Source organism: Tachypleus tridentatus, chromosome 6, assembly GCF_004210375.1.
Source record: "Tachypleus tridentatus isolate NWPU-2018 chromosome 6, ASM421037v1, whole genome shotgun sequence".
NCBI classification, from domain to species: Eukaryota; Metazoa; Arthropoda; class Merostomata; order Xiphosura; family Limulidae; genus Tachypleus; species Tachypleus tridentatus.
The window spans coordinates 123,429,214-123,453,239 of record NC_134830.1 but is presented as its reverse complement, the minus strand read 5'-3'; the positions used below and the strand labels follow the sequence as shown (position 1 = coordinate 123,453,239).

At 30.1% G+C, this 24,026-nt stretch overlaps 1 protein-coding gene and 1 long non-coding RNA gene across 3 annotated transcripts in view; one reads left to right on the top strand and one right to left on the bottom strand.

Annotated features, from left to right (window-relative positions):
- The first annotated feature begins 8,736 nt into the window (after nucleotides 1–8,736).
- LOC143253531 (uncharacterized) lies at nucleotides 8,737–23,392 on the top strand. Its single transcript, XR_013029684.1, has 3 exons — nucleotides 8,737–9,122; nucleotides 17,871–18,195; nucleotides 19,710–23,392. It is a non-coding gene; the product is annotated as an uncharacterized LOC143253531 (long non-coding RNA).
- LOC143253528 (uncharacterized) overlaps nucleotides 9,594–24,026 on the bottom strand; it is a 46,943-nt gene continuing 32,510 nt past the window's right edge. For both annotated transcript variants that reach the window (XM_076507560.1, XM_076507559.1), the window contains exons 9-18: nucleotides 23,383–23,449; nucleotides 23,046–23,108; nucleotides 20,971–21,072; nucleotides 18,958–19,060; nucleotides 17,858–17,911; nucleotides 16,707–16,774; nucleotides 15,494–15,678; nucleotides 14,936–14,992; nucleotides 12,870–12,924; nucleotides 9,594–11,981 (exon numbers count right to left, since the gene is read on the bottom strand). In XM_076507560.1, coding sequence (XP_076363675.1) covers nucleotides 11,911–11,981; nucleotides 12,870–12,924; nucleotides 14,936–14,992; nucleotides 15,494–15,678; nucleotides 16,707–16,774; nucleotides 17,858–17,911; nucleotides 18,958–19,060; nucleotides 20,971–21,072; nucleotides 23,046–23,108; nucleotides 23,383–23,449 — 825 coding nt within the window. In that variant the 3' untranslated portion in view covers nucleotides 9,594–11,910. The remainder of the gene's footprint in view (nucleotides 11,982–12,869; nucleotides 12,925–14,935; nucleotides 14,993–15,493; nucleotides 15,679–16,706; nucleotides 16,775–17,857; nucleotides 17,912–18,957; nucleotides 19,061–20,970; nucleotides 21,073–23,045; nucleotides 23,109–23,382; nucleotides 23,450–24,026) is intronic.

Here is a 24,026-nt window from a genome sequence, read left to right as displayed (position 1 = left end):
TCTGCTCTCTTGAACGTATATTGACGTCAGAGATGGGAATTTTTTCCTATGACGTTAAAGTAAGTCAACCAATCAATGTTTGGGTAGCTTACCCTCACTGAGCGCTAAATAAACTCTATGTTATGATTGGTTAGAATGATCACGCGAGATATTGTACAAGTTTTCTTTGTGAGGGAACTTACGTAATCAAATTTCAGGAATAGTGATCAGACACACAGTAGAAGTGGTGAGTGACGGAAGGTGAAGGAAATTTCAACCACTTGAAATAGAAAATAACGAACAAATATATCATGGATGAAAAAGTAACAAAACACACCTTATATTATTGTAACTATAATCAGAAATTTAGAATTTCGAAAAAGTATATACAATATATATCAGAGTGAGAAATAAGTACTAAAAATAATATATCATTGAATAGTACAGATGATATACAATGTGGATTAATAAGTTTCAATCTGTAATACTGTTGATGATATCCAATACGGCTTCATAAGCTTCAAACTGCAATAGTATAGACGATATCCTACGTTATTTCAAACTAGTAATACTGTGGATTATATCCAACATAGTTTCATAAGCTTCAAACTAGTAATAATATGGATGATATCCAATATGGCTTCATAAGCTTCAAACTAGTAATAGTGTGGATGATATCCAACATAGTTTCATAAGCTTCAAACTAGTAATAGTGTGGATAATATCCAACATAGTTTCATAAGCTTGAAACTAGTAATAGCATGGATGGTATCCAACATAGTTTCATAAACTTCATACCAGTAACAGCATGGATGATATCCAACATAATTTCATAAGCTTCAAACAATTAATAGTATGGATGATATCCAACATAGTTTCATAAGCTTCAAACTGTAATAATATGGATGATATCCAACATGACTTCATGAGCTTTAAACTAGTAATAGTGTGGATGATATCCTACCTTATTTCATAAGTTTAAAACTGTAGTAATATAGATGATATCCAACATGGCTTCATAAGCTTCAAACTAGTAATAGTGTGGATGATATTAAACATAGTTTCATAAGCTTCAAACTGTAATAATATGGATGATATCCAACATGACTTCATGAGCTTGAAACTGTAATAATATAGATGATATCCAACATGACTTCATGAGCTTGAAACTGTAATAATATAGATGATATCCAACATGACTTCATGAGCTTCAAACTGTAATAGTATGGATGATATCAAACATAGTTTCATAAGTTTGAAACTAGTAAGAGTATGGATGATATCCAACATAATTTCATAAGCTTCAAAGTGTAATAATATGGATGATATCCAACATGACTTCATGAGCTTTAAACTAGTAATAGTGTGAATGATATCCTACCTTATTTCATAAGTTTAAAACTGTAATAATATAGATGATATCCAACATGGCTTCATAAGCTTCAAACTAGTAATATTGTGGATGATATCCAACACAGTTTCATAAGTTTGAAACTAGTAAGAGTATGGATTATATCCAATACAGTTTCATAAGCTTCAAACTGTAATAGTATGGATGATATCCAACATAGTTTCATAAGTTTGAATTTAGTAAGAGTATGGATGATATCCAACATAGTTTCATAAGCTTGAAACTAGTAATAGTGTGGATGATATCCAACATAGTTTCATAAGCTTCAAACTGTAATAATATGGATGATATCCAACATGACTTCATGAGCTTTAAACTAGTAATAGTGTGGATGATATCCTACCTTATTTCATAAGTTTAAAACTGTAGTAATATAGATGATATCCAACATGGCTTCATAAGCTTCAAACTGTAATGGTATGGATGATATCGAACATAGTTTCATAAGTTTGAAACTAGTAATGGTATGGATGATATTCAGCATAGTTTCATAAGCTTGAAACTAGTAATAATGTGGAGGATATGCAATATAGTTTCATAAACTTCAAACTAGTAATAGCATGGATGATATCCAACATAATTTCATAAGCTTCAAACGCTAATAGTATGGATGATATCCAACATAGTTTCATAAATTGTATAGGTCTATTTTGCCGATTCGTAGCATGTTTGTGTAGCTAGCATATATTTCCCAGTGTTTTTCGTTGCAGTTAATTCGTTATTATAAGCGAGTTCTACTCATTAAGATACTTTCTTTCTACGCATAAAATAATTTAAACATATATTTTATTCTCGCTCAAATCCACACTAAAATTAGGAAAAACCGAAAATCCTGGCTACAAATAGTTGTTAAATGTGTGTAGTTATAGTGGATGAAAAAGAAACATTTTAATTAAAGATGAGTCAAGGTTTCCCCTGTCCTTCTGATACTGCACAAATGATGAAAGTGTTTTTGTCATTTTTATGTTTTGTCATGCCTTCGTTTTCAACACGTTAAGGTGTCTTATTATTTTGTTTCTCCAGCATGCAGCTGTTTAAATCTAAATACACGAGGAACAGAACGTGTTTACAACCAGATGGTTAAATATAGCCGTATCGAATGGTAACTATGCTACCAACTACCTGGCCTCTATAAGTGAAGAAACACCAGAACTCGTATGCCTGGATAATACAATCGATCACAAGTCACACTAAATCACAAAAGAACAACAGCACTAATTGACATCAGACTTCGATCGCCTGTGAGACTTTTCGGTGTAATCATCTCGTCACCGAAGAACAACTTTATCAGAATGTCTGATGATGTAACATAAGTCCGCTTACTAGAGTTGTTAGTAACACAGATAACACAAGAAAGTATATAACAGTGTAAATAACAGATAACACAAGAAAGTATATAACAGTGTAAATAGCACAGATAACACTAGGAAGTATATAACAGTGTAAATAACAGATAACACTAGAAAGTATATAACAGTGTAAATAACACAGATAACACTAGGAAGTATATAACAGTGTAAATAACACAGATAACACTAGGAAGTATATAACAGTGTAAATAACACAGATAACACTAGGAAGTATATAACAGTGTAAATAACACAGATAACACTAGGAAGTATATAACAGTGTAAATAACAGATAACACTAGGAAGTATATAACAGTGTAAATAACACAGATAACACTAGGAAGTATATAACAGTGCAAATAACACAGATAACACTAGGAAGTATATAACAGTGTAAATAACACAGATAACACTAGGAAGTATATAACAGTGCAAATAACACAGATAACACTAGGAAGTATATAACAGTGTAAATAACACAGATAACACTAGGAAGTATATAACAGTGTAAATAACACAGATAACACTAGGAAGTATATAACAGTGTAAATAACACAGATAACACTAGGAAGTATATAACAGTGTAAATAACAGATAACACTAGGAAGTATATAACAATGTAAATAACACAGATAACACTAGGAAGTATATAACAGTGCAAATAACACAGATAACACTACGAAGTATATAACAGTGTAAATAACACAGATAACACTAGGAAGTATATAACAGTGTAAATAACACAGATAACACTAGGAAGTATATAACAGTGTAAGAAAAATAAATTATTTCAATTTATACCCAAATTGTAGACACGACCCCCATCATGTGGACATATGGCTTTATGTCACCAATAAGACCAATAGCTCTGTTTTGACCCCATCGTGTAGACATGTTGATTTATGTCACCATTAACAGCAATAACTCTGTTTTGACCCCCATCATATGACTTAATGTTACCGTTAATAAAAAATAATCCTGTTTTGATACCCATCATGTGGACATGTCAACACTAACAACGTTAACTTTCTTCACGACGAGAAACCCACATGAAATAAAAATATGGTATGAGTATTAACACTTTTATAGATAAGCAGAGAACAACGTTTCGAACCCCCTAGGTCATGTAACAACTATGTTATGTCAGTTTACAAAATGCACTTCAAGAATTGTTACATGTAACAACTATACATTATAGCAGTTTACAATATACACTTTAAGAATTCTTCCATGTAACCAGTATACATTATATCAGTTTAGAAGATACACTTTAACAATTGTTACGTGTAACATATGTATGTTATGTCAATTTAAAAGATGCACTTCAAGAATTGTTACATGTAACAATTATGTCTCATAGCAGTTTACAAAATACAATTCAAGAATTCTTACACGTGACAACTATAAGTTACAGCAGTTTACAAGATACACTGGAATAATTGTTATATGTAACAACTGTATGTTGTATCAGTTTACAAGATACACTTCAAGAATTGTTACCTGTACCAACTATATGTTATGTTACTTTATAAGATACACTTCAAGAATTGTTACCTGTAACAACTATATGTCACGTTAGGTTACAAGATACAGTTCAAAAATTGGTACATGCAACAAATATATGTCATGTCAGTTTACAAGATACAGTTCAATAATTGGTTCATGTAACAACTATATGTTATCGTAGTTTACAAGATATCCTTCAAGAATTCTTATATGTGACAACTATAAATTATAGCGGTTTACAAGATACACTGGAAGAATTGTTACATATAACAACTATATGTTATGCTAGTTTACAAAATACACTTCAAGAATTGCTATAAATATACGTTATAGCACTTTACAAGATACATTTTAAGAAATGTTACATGTAACAACTGTGTGTTATATCAGTTTGTAAAATACACTTCAAGAATTGTTAAATGTAACAACTATACATTATATCAGTTTACAAGATATACTTCAAGAATTGTTACATGTAACAATTATATATTATATCAGTTTACAAGATACTCTTCTAGAATTGATAAATGTAACAACTATATGATATAGCAGTTTACAAGATACACTTCAATAATTGTTACATGTAACAACTACATGTTACATCATTTTACAAGGTACACTCCAAAAAGTGTTAAATGTAACAGCTATGTGTTATATCAGTTTATAAGAAATTCTTCAGTAACTGTTACTACTAAGAACTATATGTTGTAGAAGATCAGATACACTTGAAGAATATTTAGATGTGACATCAATACGTTATATCGGTTTACAAGATATATTTAGAGAATTGTTACATGTAACAACTACATGTTACATGATTTTACCCGATACACTTCAAAAATTGTTACATGTCACAACTATACGTTATAGAAGTTTACAAGATACATTTCAAGAATTGTCAGGCAACAACTGTATTTTATGTCAGTTTAGTGATGGAGATTCTTAAATTTTAGAATGGTTATAGAGATATCCTTTTAATAGAGAATTATTTATGTGTATTTAATACAACTTAGGTGATGTAATAAATCAAAGATTTGAAGTTCGACAAAAAGCGTTTCTTGAACTACAAAATGGATTCCTAAGTATCTTTGGTGAAGCGTTGAAGTTAATAGGTCATGAACTTTAACAAACATCTTCAGAGGTTTCATAGTTTCTTCCCTGAATCTGTAAACGAGAATCTTTTTTGAAGATAAGCTTTATCTCATTTGTTTAACCAACAAAGAGATAATACGTAGATCATTTCCATGGAAAAAGGAAGAATGATATTCCCAGGGTAGAATGGCTACATTTTGTCATTGTTTTCACTGATCTGAAACATGCCCCAAGGAAATGATGACGTCAAAGGTTCATTTATTTCTGAGTATGTAGGACTGACAGAGAAGTTGTACGTTTTATTCAAAAGGTGAATACAAAAGCGTAATACATAGAAAGACGTTTTAGAAAGTGATTTACATATAGATATGTAGCGATTAGGCTTAACTCTCTTCATGAAGTGTCTCTGCGTGGGTAACAGATAAATAACTCCACCACTTATCTCACTAGTTAACTGTACAAAAGTTTATTCTTATTAATGTTTTGACGGAACCATTTATTTTCTAAATTTCAATTGAAAGCATTTTGGAGCTAACTTGTTTTTATATACAAACAATGAAACACTTAAATTACACAGTTGAGTGTCTATGTATAACAATGTTGTACAACTTGAATTGCAAGAGAAGGTTCCTTATGTGATAGTTTAAGCTAGGCCTAGGTTTCATCTGAAGGATAAGAAAATGCTCCTTCACCTGTGAAATAATTTTACCAATTAGCTTGAACTACTGGGGTTGACATCACATTGCATTCACTTAACCGAACAATGCTTGAAATGTCCAAAAAACTGGAGTTGAAGTGTTCCTTACTGAACAATGATTAACCTTCCCATAAAGTTAGGATTAGAATGTTCTTTTCATAAACGATCTCTACTTTTCTAATACTCGATTCAACTTAATCGCCCTCACATAAAGGGCAGCGGAATTAATAAATAACACGTAGACTGTTGAGAAAACTGGTCACGATCTACCGGGTGTTCAGAAAGTCACTGTGCACTTAACACTGTACACTTATTAACATACAAAACTGCACACTGACTTTCAGTGACCTGAAATATTCTTAATTCTTAGTAAATGCGTGAACATAAACTGGCGGTGGATAGAGTCAGTTGGTTATGGTGTTTAGTTTTATCTTGAACATTTGTGAACCTGTGTACGTTAGATCATCACTTGTGGCTTCGTGACGTCTTAGTTCAGTGGCCTGAGTTGACGTCGTTGCTGACGGTTTTATTGGCAGTAGAATCAATAAAGCTGGTCAAGTATAAATTATGTTTTTAAACTGATTTTAGTTTTAACTCTCTGATGATATGACATTAGATATTTCTCAAGGTTTTCTTTACAATGAAAAGAAATAAAACTGTTCACGTGGATATATAATCCGGTGTAGGAGGAGTTTCTCTCTGCTGACAAAAAACATAAAGAGAAGAGAAAGAGTTGATGGTGTATTAAAGACCAACAAATTTAAATTCAATATTTGATAAATTTATCTAATTGTTCTTAAGTTGGTGAATATTACAAATATAGTATCAACATAACGAATGTGAAAAAGAAACGGTTTGAACTCAATAGGACTATTACTCAGCGAATTATTTTCATGAAAATGGCAGTCATTACTGGCACTAAGCTGATTCTACCAATTTGTTCATAAAATTCATCAATAAACTGAAAAATAAGGTTTTATGGTATAACGTTTCTAGCCAAAACATTCAACGTCTTTGAAAAAAAGATTAACAGCGTCGTCTAGTGGAAAGTTACAAAACAGAGATTCAATATCTTGACTGGCTAAATAAACATCTTCATGAAACCATAAATTCATTATATTATGAGAAAATTCAAAGCTATATCTCACTGTTTAACTATTAAATTAATTAAAACTTATTTCTAAATCTTAGGTAATATGCGCGTACACAGTGGGGGCGACTCCCACTTTTTCGTAATACAAAACATTGTACAAAAAAGCTATTTTATGGTAATAAACGTGTTTTTTTTTATTACAAAACATTAGCATTATTTGACTCTTATATGATGGCCAATGATTAATATATCTAATATCCTATTGCTCTACATAGTTATTTAAATTAGTGATATAATGTAACAGTTATTAACTAATTTATATATGTAAATAGTATAGTACGTTACTATAATAAAACATTGGTTCTTTCATCGGATGTTGTGTTATGTGAATAATTATGCAACTGTTTAAAGCCACATTTTATGCAAAATTATTTCCAGACAGTTTATTTGTCGCTTAATTTACATAAACATTTATGTAGATGTGTGTTAATATAATATTTATAATATACTATACTTCTATTAGCCTAATCATGATGCTTTTTAAGTTATGAGCAAAAAACCGCTCGGGATGCAGGGGTACGAACACTTTCTGTCATAACTGTATTAGTCAACTCTAGATTATGAAGTTCATAAGTGTTTAGGCGTCGCTTACTGAACAAAGTACATAATTTTGTCATCTTTTCAATTTTCAACCTTAGCGACCAAGACCAAATATAAGTCCAAGATGCAGCAAAAAGCAAAGAAACAAAGTTACAAGTGACAGTGAGAATAAACAAGCCAAATTTTATAATTTTTAAGCCTAACTGGCAACTTTCATAATACAACTTGCCAGTATTATTCAGTAACTCCCTGATAAAGCCCATCACAGAATGTTTGAAAAACACTTTTTTTCACAAAGAACAGTCAACATGCTGGTCTGGGGTCCTCACAAGAATTATGAAAAATATATGCTATGAGACTGAATCTGGAAATAATTATGCAACTGTTTAAAGCCACATTTTATGCAAAATTTCAGTAAATAGGCTAATAACAATATCAGGTTATACTATTGTTGTTAGGCAACATTACATAAAGCCCAGTGTTGTAATGTATGTTACCAAAATATATATATATATATATATAAGAAGTTAATATAAGTAATTTTTACAAATAATTATTATATGAATATACTACCATTTATTTCATGAATAATCTTAATTTTGATTGGCTCACAAAGAAAATTAATGATTTGACTGCTTCGATCGCACTTTTGAGCCTCTTTGTGATCAAAATTGATATAACAAAAAATATTTATTTCAGTTAGTAGCATCATGATAGTATGATGAACAGACAAACACTTTGAAAGGAACTACAACCATAATATTTTGCTAGGCTTGATGCACATTATCTATCAATGTGTTTTAAACGACTACTGAATACCTCTGTGTATCGTCTGGAGATTTCCGTACTTCTTGTGTTTGTTCAATGAACAGTTACCTTCCATTTCAAATCAGTTTTCGAAGACTTAACGCTTTAAGGGTGCAGGAAATACTTGATATTTAACCAATATACATGTTAAGGAATGAAGAAAAACTGGATCGGGTTCGTTTATCTGTATTAATACATGGCGGCGATAATTTAATACAAATTATATAAAACAATTAAATATATTAAAGATTCTAGTATTACAGAATTAATAATATGTACATTTTATAAACACGACTGTTATTATGATGGCTGGAATTCAAGTTACAATTTTCATAATATCCAAACACAAAATAATATAACAAAAAAAAAAACATTTAAGGTTATTTATGACAGTAATAGCATGTTACTCGTATGTAACATATGACAAGTGCATTGTATACAATAAAACAATTTTCGTTAAGGCATCATATGTTTATTCAATAGTACAAACAATCTCTTACGCAGTGGTGGATCCGATGATAAATTAGGCTTTATAAATTTATTCCATGTTATTATTTTTTTGTTTCTACGGCAGTTTGATAAAAATAGGTATGTGGAGGTTTTATATTAGAAGTCAATAACAACTGAAAATGTAACGGCTAACGTTCTGTGTAGTTTTTAAGGCTTAACTTTCAATTTTATTTAAAATGAAAAAATAATGAAAACTTCAAATATTTTAACCAAACCAAAAAAACTAGTACTGTTTAATTTATTAAGTAATCTCTCAATGCGTGAAAGTTCCATGTAAAGGAGTTAATTTTGTTTTTAACCATGTAAAAACATTTATTTGACCAATATTGCCATTCCAGAGCTGATATAACCATCTTAATATTCAAAATATTTCAACACAAACTGTTATATGGTTATCATTTTTAATTCGTAGCATCTTTACCATGACGACTTCAGAAACATCTGACGTGCTTTTTCTGTACCTGATCGTTTATTAGAGAAATATTTTGATCAGGAAGGGAAGAGTAAAATAACAAGTACAATACAGAAAGAAAATACACCAGAGAACGATTTAATTAAAACTGTTGTTTAGTGATAAGAAATGATTTTTAAAATAATACACTTTATTTTACTATAATTTGAATGTTCAGATATAATACATGCTTAATCCATGTGTATTTAAAGATTTCAACATTAACTACATGAAAATATCACTATTTTGTGCAATACATTCTGAGAAACACTGTACCTATGTTTGTTGGCCCATGACCTCTTTAAATTACATTTATGTTTTCTTGTGTTTAAAGTATATTGACCAATTTTATCTTAAAAACAGTGTAGTAGATTCTTAAGATTTCTATATAACTAAAAACTTAATTCCAAGATATAACAAAAAGAAAAAATATTTCCATGATTTATAAAATGTTTAGTATAGAACAAGTAAAAACACACTTTTAAGATATACCAGACATTCTGTACAGAACAATTAAAAACACACTTTTAAGATATACCAGACATTCTGTACAGAACAATTAAAAACATACTTTAACGATATACCAGACATTCTGTACAGAACAATTAAAAACATACTTTAAAGATATACCAGACATTCTGTACAGAACAATTAAAAACATACTTTAAAGATATACCAGACATTCTGTACAGAACAATTAAAAACATACTTTAAAGATATACCAGACATTCTGTACAGAACAATTAAAAACATACTTTAAAGATATACCAGACATTCCGTACAGAACAATTAAAAACATACTTTAAAGATATACCAGACATCCTGTACAGTACAATTAAAAACATACTTTAAAGATATACCAGACATCCTGTACAGTACAATTAAAAACATACTTTAACGATATACCAGACATCCTGTACAGTACAATTAAAAACATACTTTAACGATATACCAGACATTCTGTACAGAACAATTAAAAACATACTTTAAAGATATACCAGACATTCTGTACAGAACAATTAAAAACATACTTTAAAGATATACCAGACATCCTGTACAGTACAATTAAAAACATACTTTAAAGATATACTACACTTCCATTAAAGAACAATTAGAAACACACTTCCAGTACACAACAATTAAAACCACACTTCCATTACACAATTAAAACTATACTTTCATTCACAAGAATTAAAATCACACTTCTGTTACACAACAATTAAAACCATACTTCCCTTACACAACGACACAGTTTCATTCACAAGAATTAAATCCATACTTCCTTTCAAATATAATGAAAAATGTATTTCCTTGATTATTTAAAAACAAAATATATTCATCTTAATGTAAAGTAGAAACAGGTCAGTAAAAAACATTTATTCTTTAATGTTGTCACCAACAGGAAGTTTACTTTTATACCAAATTTTATACTATTACTTAAGAAATAGAATGTGAACTTTAGTAGTTACATTAGTAAATAGTTGTCACCATGTGGGTTGCACAATATCTTTCTTATTACTTCAATTCTGCTATTGATTAGACAGTAAAAACACTTCAGTAATGTGAGCAATTGTGTTATCAATTAGACAATAGTAACACTTCAATAACAAGTGATAATCAACTGTTATCAATTAGACTGTAGTAACACTTCAGTAACAAGTGATAGTCAACTGTTATGAATTAGACTGTAGCAACACTGCAGTAACAAGTGATGATCAACTGGTATTGATTAGATTGTAGTTACACTTCAGTAGTAAGAGGTAATCAATTGTCTTATCAATTAGACTGTAGTAACATTTCAGTAACAAGAGATTATCAACTGTGTTACCAATTAGACTGTAGTAACATTTCAGTAACAAGTGATAATCAACTGTTATGAATTAAATTGTAGTAACACTGCAGTAATAAGATATTCAACTGTCTTATGAATTAGACTGTAGTAACTTCAGTAATAAGAGATAATCAACTGTCTTATCAATTTGACTGTAGTAACATTTCAGTAATAAGAGATAATCAACTGTTATCAATTGGACTGTAGTAACATTTCAGTAATAAGAGATAATCTTATCAGTTATATATAGTGTTTCTGTTATAAAAAAAATTAAAACTCTTTAATAGTTAAATTTAGTAAATGCATCATTTATAAAAACACCTGAGAATACTTATAATTATCTACTATCAGAATGTTAGTTATTCTACTGATATAACTGTACATGACATAAAAAACAATAACTGAAAGATGGTTAATCAATGTTTGTGCATTAGTACAGCAAAACAATCAGTTAATCCATGTTACACCATTCTCATTTCTCTAATGGACTGTTACATGCTACAGACATGGTAGGTGAAAGTTTAACTACATCTCTGTTATTCATGAGACTTGTAATGGGCCAGTGTGTAACTTATGCAGGAATATTAATCCATCAACATAGATTTCAGTTTTGAAAACACAGCATCTAATGCATCATGTTCCATTTGAAGGGAACCTAGGAAGAAAATAGTAAATTTCAAAGCTGTTACTTTCTGATAGGTATTGTCTCACACAGCTGTTGGCAATTATATAGGAATTTTAATGTTCTGGTCCATTCACACATTAGACATATAAGTTTAAAACAAAAGTTGATACAAACTTATTTAATTCTCCAATTCTTAACTCAATCATGTAGGTGTGGCTGCTGTTGGTCTTTTTGCACTCTAAGTTTAACTTGTGCTTAATAAAAAACCCTCACAAGATAATAAATATAATATGAACTTAAATAAACAACACTAACAACACTGAAACATTGTCAAATGTGCATTAACAGTATTTAGCTAAACAATACTGAAACAATATCAAGTGTACATTAATAGTATTTAACTAAACAACACTGAAATATTATCCAGTGTACATTAATGGTACTTAATTAAACAACACTGAAACATTATCAAACATGCATTAATGGTAATTGACCATGTAATACCAACCAGAATTCTTTCCTTACAGCTGGTTATCTAGTATAAAAATTACATAACCATGTAATACCACCCACAATGTTTTCCTTATAACTAGTTATCTGGTATCAAACATACATATCAACCATGTAATAACATCCACAATATTTTCCTTAGAGCTAGTTTTCTAGTATCAAACGTACATATCAACCATGTAATACTACCCACCACCCTTCCTTACAGCTGGTTTTCTAGTATCAAACATACATATCAACCATGTAATAAATATCACCCATAATTCTTTTCTTACAACTGTTTTGTACTATGGTAACGGTTTGTAAGGTTCCCTTACAGCTTGATAGTAATATTCTAAAAAAGTGTAGCAGCTGGAAACTTTGTGAAGACCTCACAAACTAATAGAGAACTTTTGAAAATTTTCTTACTGTCATCTGGATGTATGGCATTCCAAAGTTTCAGTTGGTCCCTACTGTCACTGACCTATAAAAGGTTAATAATGAATAAGAAACATAAACTTCAGCATGTTTTCAAATATTTTTTTATTGTGTATATTGTATTTAGAATACAAAGTACAGAAATTAATTTTATCTACAAATTAATAACATGAAACACATTTAAGTTTTCTATAACAATAAAAAAATCATAGAAAACCTTACTAGAAAATCTGTTTTGCACTTACTGCTGTTTGTACTTTAAATCGTTTGAATTATAAAAGCAGTGCACAATACAAGATATTTTGTTTATAGCACAATAAAGTATTATTAATCATAATAGATATACCTCACCTCCATTACTACTGAATAAGTAAATAAATGAACATATTTGCTATGGAGATATGTATCAACATATGCACATATTAAATGGACAAATATAAATAGACCCATCTACACTGAAAACAGATAAACCTCAGATGCACTTCTGTCTGTTTTATACACAGACAAACATTTAATGAGTCAATATGTCAGGAATGTGAAGTTTTGATGAAGGATATTTATTAGTTACAGAAATGATAACTATATTTATGAAGTTATTCATAACATCATTAATAATAATTATTTGTACATTGAGAAAGCTAATTTCATGTTGTAGGTAATTTATATAAACTACCTTGTCTTTATCTATGTTGTAGATAATTTATAAAGTGTACCTTGCTTTTATCTCGTGTTGTAGGTAATTTATAACTCTACCTTGTCTTTATCTATGTTGTAGGTAATTTATAAAGTCTACCTTGTCTTTATCTATGTTACAGGTAATTTATAAAGTCTACCTTGTCTTTATCTCATGTAGGTAATTTATAAAGTCTCCCTTGTAAGTGATGTCGAGAAAACCCAAACGAGCCGTTTTTGCATATATAAAAGTCTACCTTGTCTTTATCTATTTTGTAGGTAATTTATAAAGTCTACCTTGTCTTTATCTATTTTGTAGGTAATTTATAAAGTATACCTTGTCTTTATCTATGCTGTAGGTAATTTATAAAGTCTACCTTGTTTTTATCTATGTTGTAGGTAATTTATAAAGTCTACCTTTACTTTATCTATGTTACAGCTAATTTATAAAGTCTACCTTGTCTTTATTTATGTTACAGGTAATTTATAAAAAAAATCTGGTTCTGTAAAACTTCTGTCAGTAGGTACTGTATGCAGGTACTGAAACTTTAGTATCTGGTTCTGCAAACCTTTTGTTACCAAGTACTATATGTAGGTATTCAAAGCTTTAGGATCTGGTTCTGCAAACTTTCCATCACCAGATTCTGTAAACCTTTTGTCAATAGATACAGTACGTAGGTACTGAAATTTTAGGTTTTGGCCATGTAAACCTTCTGTCATTAGATACTGTAGGTAGGTACTGAAACTTTAGCATCTGCTTCTGTAAACCTTCTGTCAATAGATACTGTATGTATGTAGACACGGACACTTTAGGATCTAGTTCTATAAACCTTCTGTCAGGAGATACTGTATGTGGAAGATTAGATTTATCATTTTCAAAAGTAACACAATCAAGATGGATTACTAAGAATAAATCTTTTTTTTTACCAAGTTTTTCATATGATACTAAATCATCAGCAACAAAGTCACACATATCTGATATTTTAACACACTAATTAAGTCTTTCCTCGATCAATGTAAAAAATGTGATAAAAATTCCTTACACCTTTTGTTGTCATTGTTTTCATATTTATCTTCAACTTCCAAGTTATCAACTAATGGTAACAAACCATCAGTATAAGAAAATGACTTATTTTTAATGATGGAGTTTGATGGAGTTCCTGTATCAATAATAGCCTTCATATTAATAAAAATATTTTTTTTTATTTCCTTCAAACGTCCTGTTAAAGGGGTAGATTATGGATATGTTAATGTATTATATAATATTAATGTGTAATGTGATGTTAATGTATGATACAATGATAATATATAACAGATTTACATGTCACAAAATATCATTAACTGTTATTCGATAACTCAGTTATTTACATAAAAGATATCCTTACCAGTTCTTTGACAACTGATTTTGTGAGGTTTCTGAGCTCTTCTTGGGTAGTGATTCCCTGTTGATATTTAGAAAATTAATATTTAGATAATGCTGAGACAAATATCTAGTTGCTTACAGATAAATTTCTGTGGGATTTCCAGAAATGTTAATTATATAACGTATATTAATTACACATATTTATACAGACTTGACTGAGCAATCATCCATAAAGAAATATAACAATTTATGTTTCAAATAGTATTTATCAGTGTAAGTAGGATATTGTTTTATATTGACATTTATGATTATGTTGTTCACACAGGTATGTCACTCTGTGTAAGTTTTGTAGAAATAAGATCTGTATCAATAATATCAGTTTAGGTTTTTTTGTTAAGATTTCCTAAAAACTGTTGTTGTTTTAAAATTGTCACTCTATATCTTCTGTTGAGATATTCCATTAATTTTTTGAATAGAGAGGAATAAATCAAAGACAAACTAATTACAAAATCTTCCATTCTATAATTATATTTACTATCATCATTAATAACTATTATAAAATGTACAAAAATACATTCACCTTTCTTGCAAGAGAAGGTGCTATACAGTCCAAGTTCAGATCTTCTAGAAACTCCAGGAGTGAAGAGTCAACTCCATAGAACTGGACTCCATGGAGTGAAGTGAAAGAGGCTCCATAATTGTCTTTGATAAATAATCTCCAGAACTGTGCTGAATCTAGGAACCCATGGAATTCTTGGAGAATTCCTGCAAAACCATATCAACTGCTGTTTTACCATTGTGTTTGAAATCACATTCTAATGTGTTTGTTCTGTGGACATAGTAAGTAATGATGGGTGTAACTAAAGAGACACAGAAAAACCAACTACTTACTGGTTAACTAAATCTAGCAAGTTGGACAGGCTTGTGTGTATCATTATTAACTCTCATTTGTTTTTTTTATATATATATTACAAGTTAGCTTAGGTGTTGCTGCTATTTAAAGAAGGAATTAGTACAGAAGATAAAACATAATTCCAATCTAAAACAAGCCAAATATTAATTTGAAATACACAAAGACTCTGTAAAAAATAAATTATACGTAATAGTATAAAAAAAACAGAACTTAATGTTAATCATTATTACATATTTTATCTTTTCAGAATAAAAGAGATAGGTCATTTTCTATTTGACATACAAAATTTATGATCCACCCCAACATTATAAAACTTTTGCAGGATGTAACATATAGTGAGATACAATTACAGTTTACAAACTTACTTCAATCAACAGATTTTGTGTTATATACTATTACTTATACCTCAGTCAACAGGTTTTGTGTTATATAATACTACCTTACACATCAATCAACATATTTTGTGTTATATAACATTACCTTCACATCAATCAACAGGTTTTGTGTTAGAAAATATTACACATCAATCAACAGATTTTATGTTATATAATATTACCTACATATCAATCAACATATTTTGTGTTACATAATATTACCTACACATCAATTAATATATTTTGTGTTATATGACATTACCTACACATCAATCAATATATTTTGTGTTATATGACATTACCTACACATCAACCAACATGTTTTGTATTATATAATATTATCCATATTTCAAATGATAAATTGCACATGATTCTAACAAATTATTTGCTAAAGTAAATGAACAGCCATCTTTACTAAAGTGTGAATGTTCACATCATCCTACTATATTTCAGTAGTTTTAATCTATAAATAACAGATTACACCAGCTTATATAAAGTAAACAAACCTGGTGATGTAGGGTCTGTTGGACCTGTTCGTGAACAGTGTAACATCTTTATGTTGAACCATGGTCCCCTGTGGTAAGAAAATGCAACATTCTAATCTCACACCATCATAAGTTACATTAAGATACAAAACTTCATCCATGGTTATTTATTTGTCTGCTTTAAATAGTAAAAATAAATAAGCAACAACATGCATAAGAGTTTACTTTGGAATCAAACCCTATACTGGCTGTGAACGTAAATATTTCTTCAAAACACTGACAATTGTTGATCAGTGGAAACTTAAGACTGAATTTTTAATTTATCAAATTTATACATACATGTCCGTCATGTTGATGTTATTTTGTAACTTAACAAATTACTATTATCATACAAAGATGACCCATATTTAGTTTATCATCAACAGTGGGAACAAACCTTTTACAGTTCAATGCAATTTGGTAAATGTACAATTTTCTTTGTTTTCCTCAGTTCCATAATTTACAGCTTTAATAATCAGTTTATGAACAAGCTTTTGTATTGATACACCACATTAATCAGATTATAAACAAAAAGTTTGTACCCATATGCAATGTTAACCAGTTTGTATACAAATGTGTGTACTGATACACTACATTAACCAGTTTATGTACAAAGAGTATGTACTGATACACTACACTACATTGACCACTTTATGAACAAATGTGTGCACTGATACACTACATTAACCAGTTTATGAACAAATGTGTGTACTGATACACTACATTAACCAGTTTATGTACAAGGAGTGTACTGATACATTATGTTAACCAGTCTATGAACAAAAGTGTGTACTGATACACTAACCAGTTTATGAATAAAAGTGTGTACTGATACACTAACCAGTTTATGAATAAGTGTGTACTGATACACTACAGTACTCAGTTTATGAAAAAATATGTACACTGATACAATACATTAACCAGTTTGTGAACAAATGTGTGTACTGATACACTACACTAATCAGTTTATAAACAAATGTGTGTACCGATACACTACATTACCCAGATTATGAACAAATGTGTGTACTGATACACTACATTAACCAGTTTATGAATAAAAGTGTGTGCCAATACACTACATACTGTTATGTTTGTCTTATAGTTTAATTTAACAGTTTGAGTAACATACTTACTCTAACTTTTCAGCCTTCTGAAGCAAACACCTTCTTGGCATTTGTTCACTGTTCCTGTGAAGAAAGAAATCTTTAATATTTTCTAAGAGGAAGAAAATGTTCTAAATTAAAGTATTCAGAAGAACAAAACTTCATCTCAACGTTTCTCACAGGAATTTGTTAAATGGAAAACTGATGGATCAGGCTGTATGCAACTATGGGAATGAGAACTCAATCATTAATGGAGAAAACTAACTGCAAGGGCAGTGCAGGATGTGACACATTCTGGCAGACAGCTATTAACTTCAGCTGTGAGTGAATTACCATTGCTGTTAAAGTATTGTAGAAGTTGAGTAAAGGTAAATGTTTTTATATTGATATGATAAGTACCTTTGTTCAGGACTATAACTTTGAGCAATGGAAAATAATTTCTTTATTTCAGCTAAAATTCTTGAAGCATTTAGTGAAGGATAGGATGTTTTTAAGTTAATCTGAGAATGTTGAGTGATGGTGCTGCAATTCATGAATTAAACTAATTATTTTTGAAGCTTGACACACTTAAAAGATGTTGTAAATTATAACTAATATATTTATATTTTACAAGTAATACTAACATAAATATTAGGGACTGTCCCAATTTATTTAAAAAGATAGTTTAAAACGAGAAGACTGCAATCAAGAAATAAACGTCAACTTTTAAATGCCCAAATCTTTGGTAATCATCAGATGGAGAATAACTTTTCAATGTCCTAATCTTTGGTAATCATTATACTTAGAGTAATCATAACACTGTTTATAGTGGTTATAACATGAAGTGTAACAAAAGCTTCAAACTCTTTATCAAGGTTGTTTTATCTCTCTGTGACATTTACCTAAGTTTATCTTTCATATGTATAATGAAAGTTATTACATGTCATATTCTCTACTGGTATAATAACAACCAGTATTTGTTGATGAAAAATATTTCTTTAAAGTGTGACAACTAGGCATTCTTTGTATAACTGTGATTTATCAAAACACAAACACATACATGGTGTAATAATTGGTTAATGAAAGGAAGAGAAAAGTGCACACATGTTACCTTATTAACACAAATCAATGCAAACATATGGAAAACGTACCAACCAAATATGCCAATACCAGAAAGTGTAAATGGTCGACCTAAGTCAAAAACAACCCACGAGGAGTGTGTGCTTGGTGTAATCCACATAGAGGAAGAATTATCTAGGAAAACATACCTATTGTGAATACAAAATTCTTCAATAAAATGTAATTACATAAACTAACAGCTTAAATGAAAACACAAATAAATAAAAATAAACTTAAAGGTTTAAGCACCCTTGTAAAAGAAACAAACTACATTCTTTAGAGTTTCAATTATATTTTTTCTTTCTTTTCCATATACATTTTTAGGTCAACAAGATATTTTTTTCATAAATATTTTTATATAAACACGGAATCTCTCTGTCAACCATGTACTAAGAAGTATTTTTGGGTAGCAGGACAAGAAAAGATAAATTACAGTAACTGTTTATGGAGGTGTTGCATACACCATTGAAAAGTCCCAAATCTACTGTATCTAAGTACATAATCCACAAAATACTAACCTATTTCAACTGGAAATTATAAAAGACAAAGGATTTGAAGGGGTTACACCACTTTACTAGTAACAGTCATACATACAAGTTGATAATTCTTGTTTTGTTTGAGGTGACAGTCTTTGACTTTCTGATATCTCAGATGGCTAGTGCTACTATTATTCTTGTTATCACCAAACCTACTGCTACTGCCTGTGATGTCACAGCACTTAATATATAGTTTTCAGATGATGTTTTTATTACTTAACGGCTGTTTCTGTATGTTTCTTTTTCAGGAAGCAATAAATGAAACACTTCTTGGGCAAATTGACAGACAAATCTGTTTCAAGAAGAGCTGTATAATTACATAAGCCATGGCTGCATTTTACATATTCATTGATGTTCACGTGCTTGTTGACAATGACTTGGAGTTACCTGCTGAAGACATACTGGGCTCTGATAGATGAAACAATTGCCAAAGAATAAAGTTCACATAGCAGACCCATTAGCTACAAAACAATGGATAAAGTTCATTAACTATGGGGTTTCTGTTAATTATGTGGCCAGCATTGTTCTGGTCAATTTGTAAACTGTAATTATATCTCACTATATGTTAAACCCTACAAAGATTTCACAAAGTCTGGTAAATTATAGATTTTGTACATCCAATGCAGAGAAACCTATCTCTCTGGTTCCCAAAAGAAAAAAATATTTAAGCTATAGCTTAGTTTTCAGTCCCAAAACATTGAACAGCAAAACATTAACATAGCCACACAAGATGGAGGAACTTTGACAAATTAAGTTAATAATGCAATAATCTATAACACTAGAGATTACAAAAATAACAGTAACTAAGTTACCATAGAAGATCTTGACAGCAATAACAACAAATAAGTTTGACAGTGAGGAGAGTCAATGCAGCAGTGACAGTAACTAAGGTTCAACAGTAAAGAGAAGCAAGACAGAATTGGCAGTAACTAAGGTTCAACAGTAAGGAGAGTCAAGACAGCAGTGACAGTTACTAAGGTTCGACAGTAAGGACAGTCAAGACAGCAGTTAAAGTAACTAAAGCTTGACAGTAAGGAGGGTCAAGGCAGCAGTGACAATAACTGAGATTTGTCAGTAAGGAGAGGCAAGACAGCATTGACAGTAATTAAGGTTCAACAGTTAAGACAGTCAAGGCAGCAGAGGTAGTTACTAAAGTTTGACAGTAAGGAGAAGCAAGACAGCATTGGCAGTAACCAAGGTTTGACAGAAAGGAGAGTCAAGGCAGCATTGACAGTAACTGAGGTTTGACAGTATGGAGAGTCAAGGCAGCATTGACAGTAACTGAGGTTTGACAGTATGGAGAGTCAAGGCAGCATTGACAGTAACTAAGGTTTGACAGTAAGGAGAGTCAAGGCAGCATTGACAGTAGCTGTGGTTTGATTGTAAGGAGAGGCAAGACAGCATTGACAATAACTATGGTTTGATAGTAAGAAGAGTCAAAGCAGCTGTGACAGTAACTAAGGTTTGACAGTTAGAAGAGAGAGTAATATACATAATACAGTGTTTTACCATCAAGAAGGTTCGTGTGAGGATAAGCTGATGACCAAACACTGCAGTAACTAGGATGACACAGAGTCCACTCTTGTTGGGTCTTCAGTAAAGGGTATAAACCTAAGGAAGAAAACAAAAGTATCAGCAGGATTTATTGTAGCAACAAAAAAAAAGTTTTTGATAACCAAATACGTGTTCTTTTGACAATATACTGTAAAGATGTATTTGATGTCTTTCTACTGGTCTAGCAACTTTCTTGATTGTTAAATATCTAATCTATGTTACTATGGCTACATTTTTACCTTTATTCAATTAATAAACAAATATTAATCTAATCATCTAACACATGATACTCTTGTAAGTTTTCCTCATTGTTCAAACATTCAACTCATTGTAATCTAACGTTTCCTCTTTGATTGATCATTCAACCCATAGAAGTCTATAAGCTTTTTGTCTTTGTTTGATCATTTGGCCCATGGTAACTTAGTAACCATTTTCTCTTTGGCTATTTGTCCATTCCATGTTGATTACTTTTACTATGATGTAGTGATAAATATGTGCACTATACAGTGATAATGAAGGATTAAGGGGATATATGACATAGGGAAGTAATTAAATTATGGTAAAGCTGTAAGCATTTCATTAAAGCAGTGTCTTTTTACATTTTCTACAAAGGTAAAGTGGTAATTTTGCTCTAATAGGAGAGATGGTCAATAACATTTAATCTAATTTCTTGATGACCTCAAATCAAAACTGTATTCTTCTAAGGGTACCATTTCTTAGTACTATTCAAACATATTTCTTGATATTCTGAAGTAGAGAATATCCTAAATGTATCTAGTTTCAATACTAATTAAACTTACTTCTTGATACCAGGTAGTGGGGACCTTATTCTAAGTGTATCTAGTCTCAGTACTATATAAGCATATTTCTTTTTAACAGAATTGTCCTTCAGTGGTTGTTCAGGTGATATCTAGAGGTTACTTTCTCATTTATGTTGTAATGAAACAACCAGTCATGTGGGTAGCACATATTACTCTTGAAAAATGGTATGCTTTTCCAGAATTGAGGAATGTTATACTGTAGTTAGACAGGTACCTGAACAGAGAACACCCACCTTAATGAAAATCATTATTTTATATTTGTTTGATACTTCTGTCCACTCTTCTAGCATATTTTAGTCATAAAGTTAAAATTTAAAGTTTAAAAGAGAACTTTCATTTTAACAGATGTTTTGCATTTGTGGCTTCTTCAAGGCTAGTCTGGTGTGTAAAGGTTTTTTCTTACATTTACTATCAAAATGTGTACAGTTCTTCAATATGCCCTACAAATTCTGAAATACTGTTTCATTTTATGTTAATGCTGTTAATAAAACAATGAAGAATTATTCCTTATTTGATATCTTGATCAAATCTCCAGTTATCTGGCAGATATATCTGGTTTAAACTGTGGTTGGTTCAGTTTCACCACAAAAGTACTGGATATCTTTTTAAAAGAAAATAATAATAAGTTAACTCTGAAAAAATAACTTGTACCTAGTGAAAGACTTAGGATATAGGGATCTTTCTTAACAGGAAACATTAGGCTATGGGGACATTTCTTATTCTGTGATTTGATCTAAGTTTTGATTTCCATGATTTTTTTGCATTGTGAAATTTCTAAGTACATAAGCTGTAACTGTTAGATTTGAGCATTTATGTTATTAATAGTGACAATGAATTCTACCAAGTAGCTTTGAAAAGAATGCCACATGTGTGAAGTTGAATGGGAGTTTCTGTCATTGAACTAAATGACTGATCTTCTGACCAAAGAGTAATTTAAAAAAATCGTAATCTTACTTTTACAACCTTAACAAATTTATTTAAAAAAAAGGCGTTTATAACATACATATGAAACAATTACTTGATTTAGATTTAAGATCAGTAATTCTTGAGAAGATATTAATGCTCAAATGCATAATTATTGTGATCTTACATACAGCCTGTTAGCACCACACTAGAAAGTAAACATGAAGCATTTAATATTAAAAATTATCTAGTTAGAAACACATGACACACTGAAGAAGAACAATGTATAAATAAAATTAAACTGACCTTTTTCATTTGCTGATATTATATCAAGATATTTAGGTTTCAGTTTTGGTTTATCTTTCCACTCTGAGAAAATAAGAAGACAGGTTCTAAGTCTACAATATACTACAATAATTAATATTATTAAATATTCTGGTCTACAAAACACTACATAATAATTAGTATTATTAAATCTCCTGGTCTACAATCCACCACAAACTGAGATAGAATTGTTAATATTATTTCTTCATTTATAAAAGACCTTTATTTTCAGTAAAAAATAAAAACATTTCTGATTCTGAAGTTTCCATCAAACTGTATAAAGACAGTGGTTGTTCTAATTTTAATAAAACATTGTTACCATCAAAAAACTTCAAAAAGTGATCTGTTCTGTTTGCAGGATAACTGGCCAAAATAGATTTGGGAGTCTGAAAAGAAGAAACAAAACAGAAATAAATTTTTACATACTAAACTAAATTTATACAAGTCATTTTACAAAAGTTTTACCTTGTATGTAAAACTACTGGAGCAAATAGTTATATTTATGTATTACACTTTCATACATTAACATCAGATTCCTTTCTTATATATCTCAGACTCTTGAACCAGATTGTTATGTCTATATATTACACTCTCATCCATGGATTTCCATCAGTCATAGTAGAATGTTTTTTATATTAATATAATCCATAGTTAGAATGTTTTATTTGATATTAATATTTATTCATAGTTAGAATTATCCATTTTATATTGATATACTTCTTTAGTTAGAATGTTTTATTATATATCAATATAATCCATATCATCCATGATTTACATCAGTTATAGTAAAATGACAGAAGTAAATAATGAACTTTCACAGGTTGATTTTAAAGTGATTATAATTATAATGATCAATCAAAAAATCCTTACTAATAATGCTATACTAAATACTGGTTAAGGCTAATCTTTTGTTCCTATTTCTCCTTCATACTTCTCTTATATAGCTATTTATTGCCATTAGAA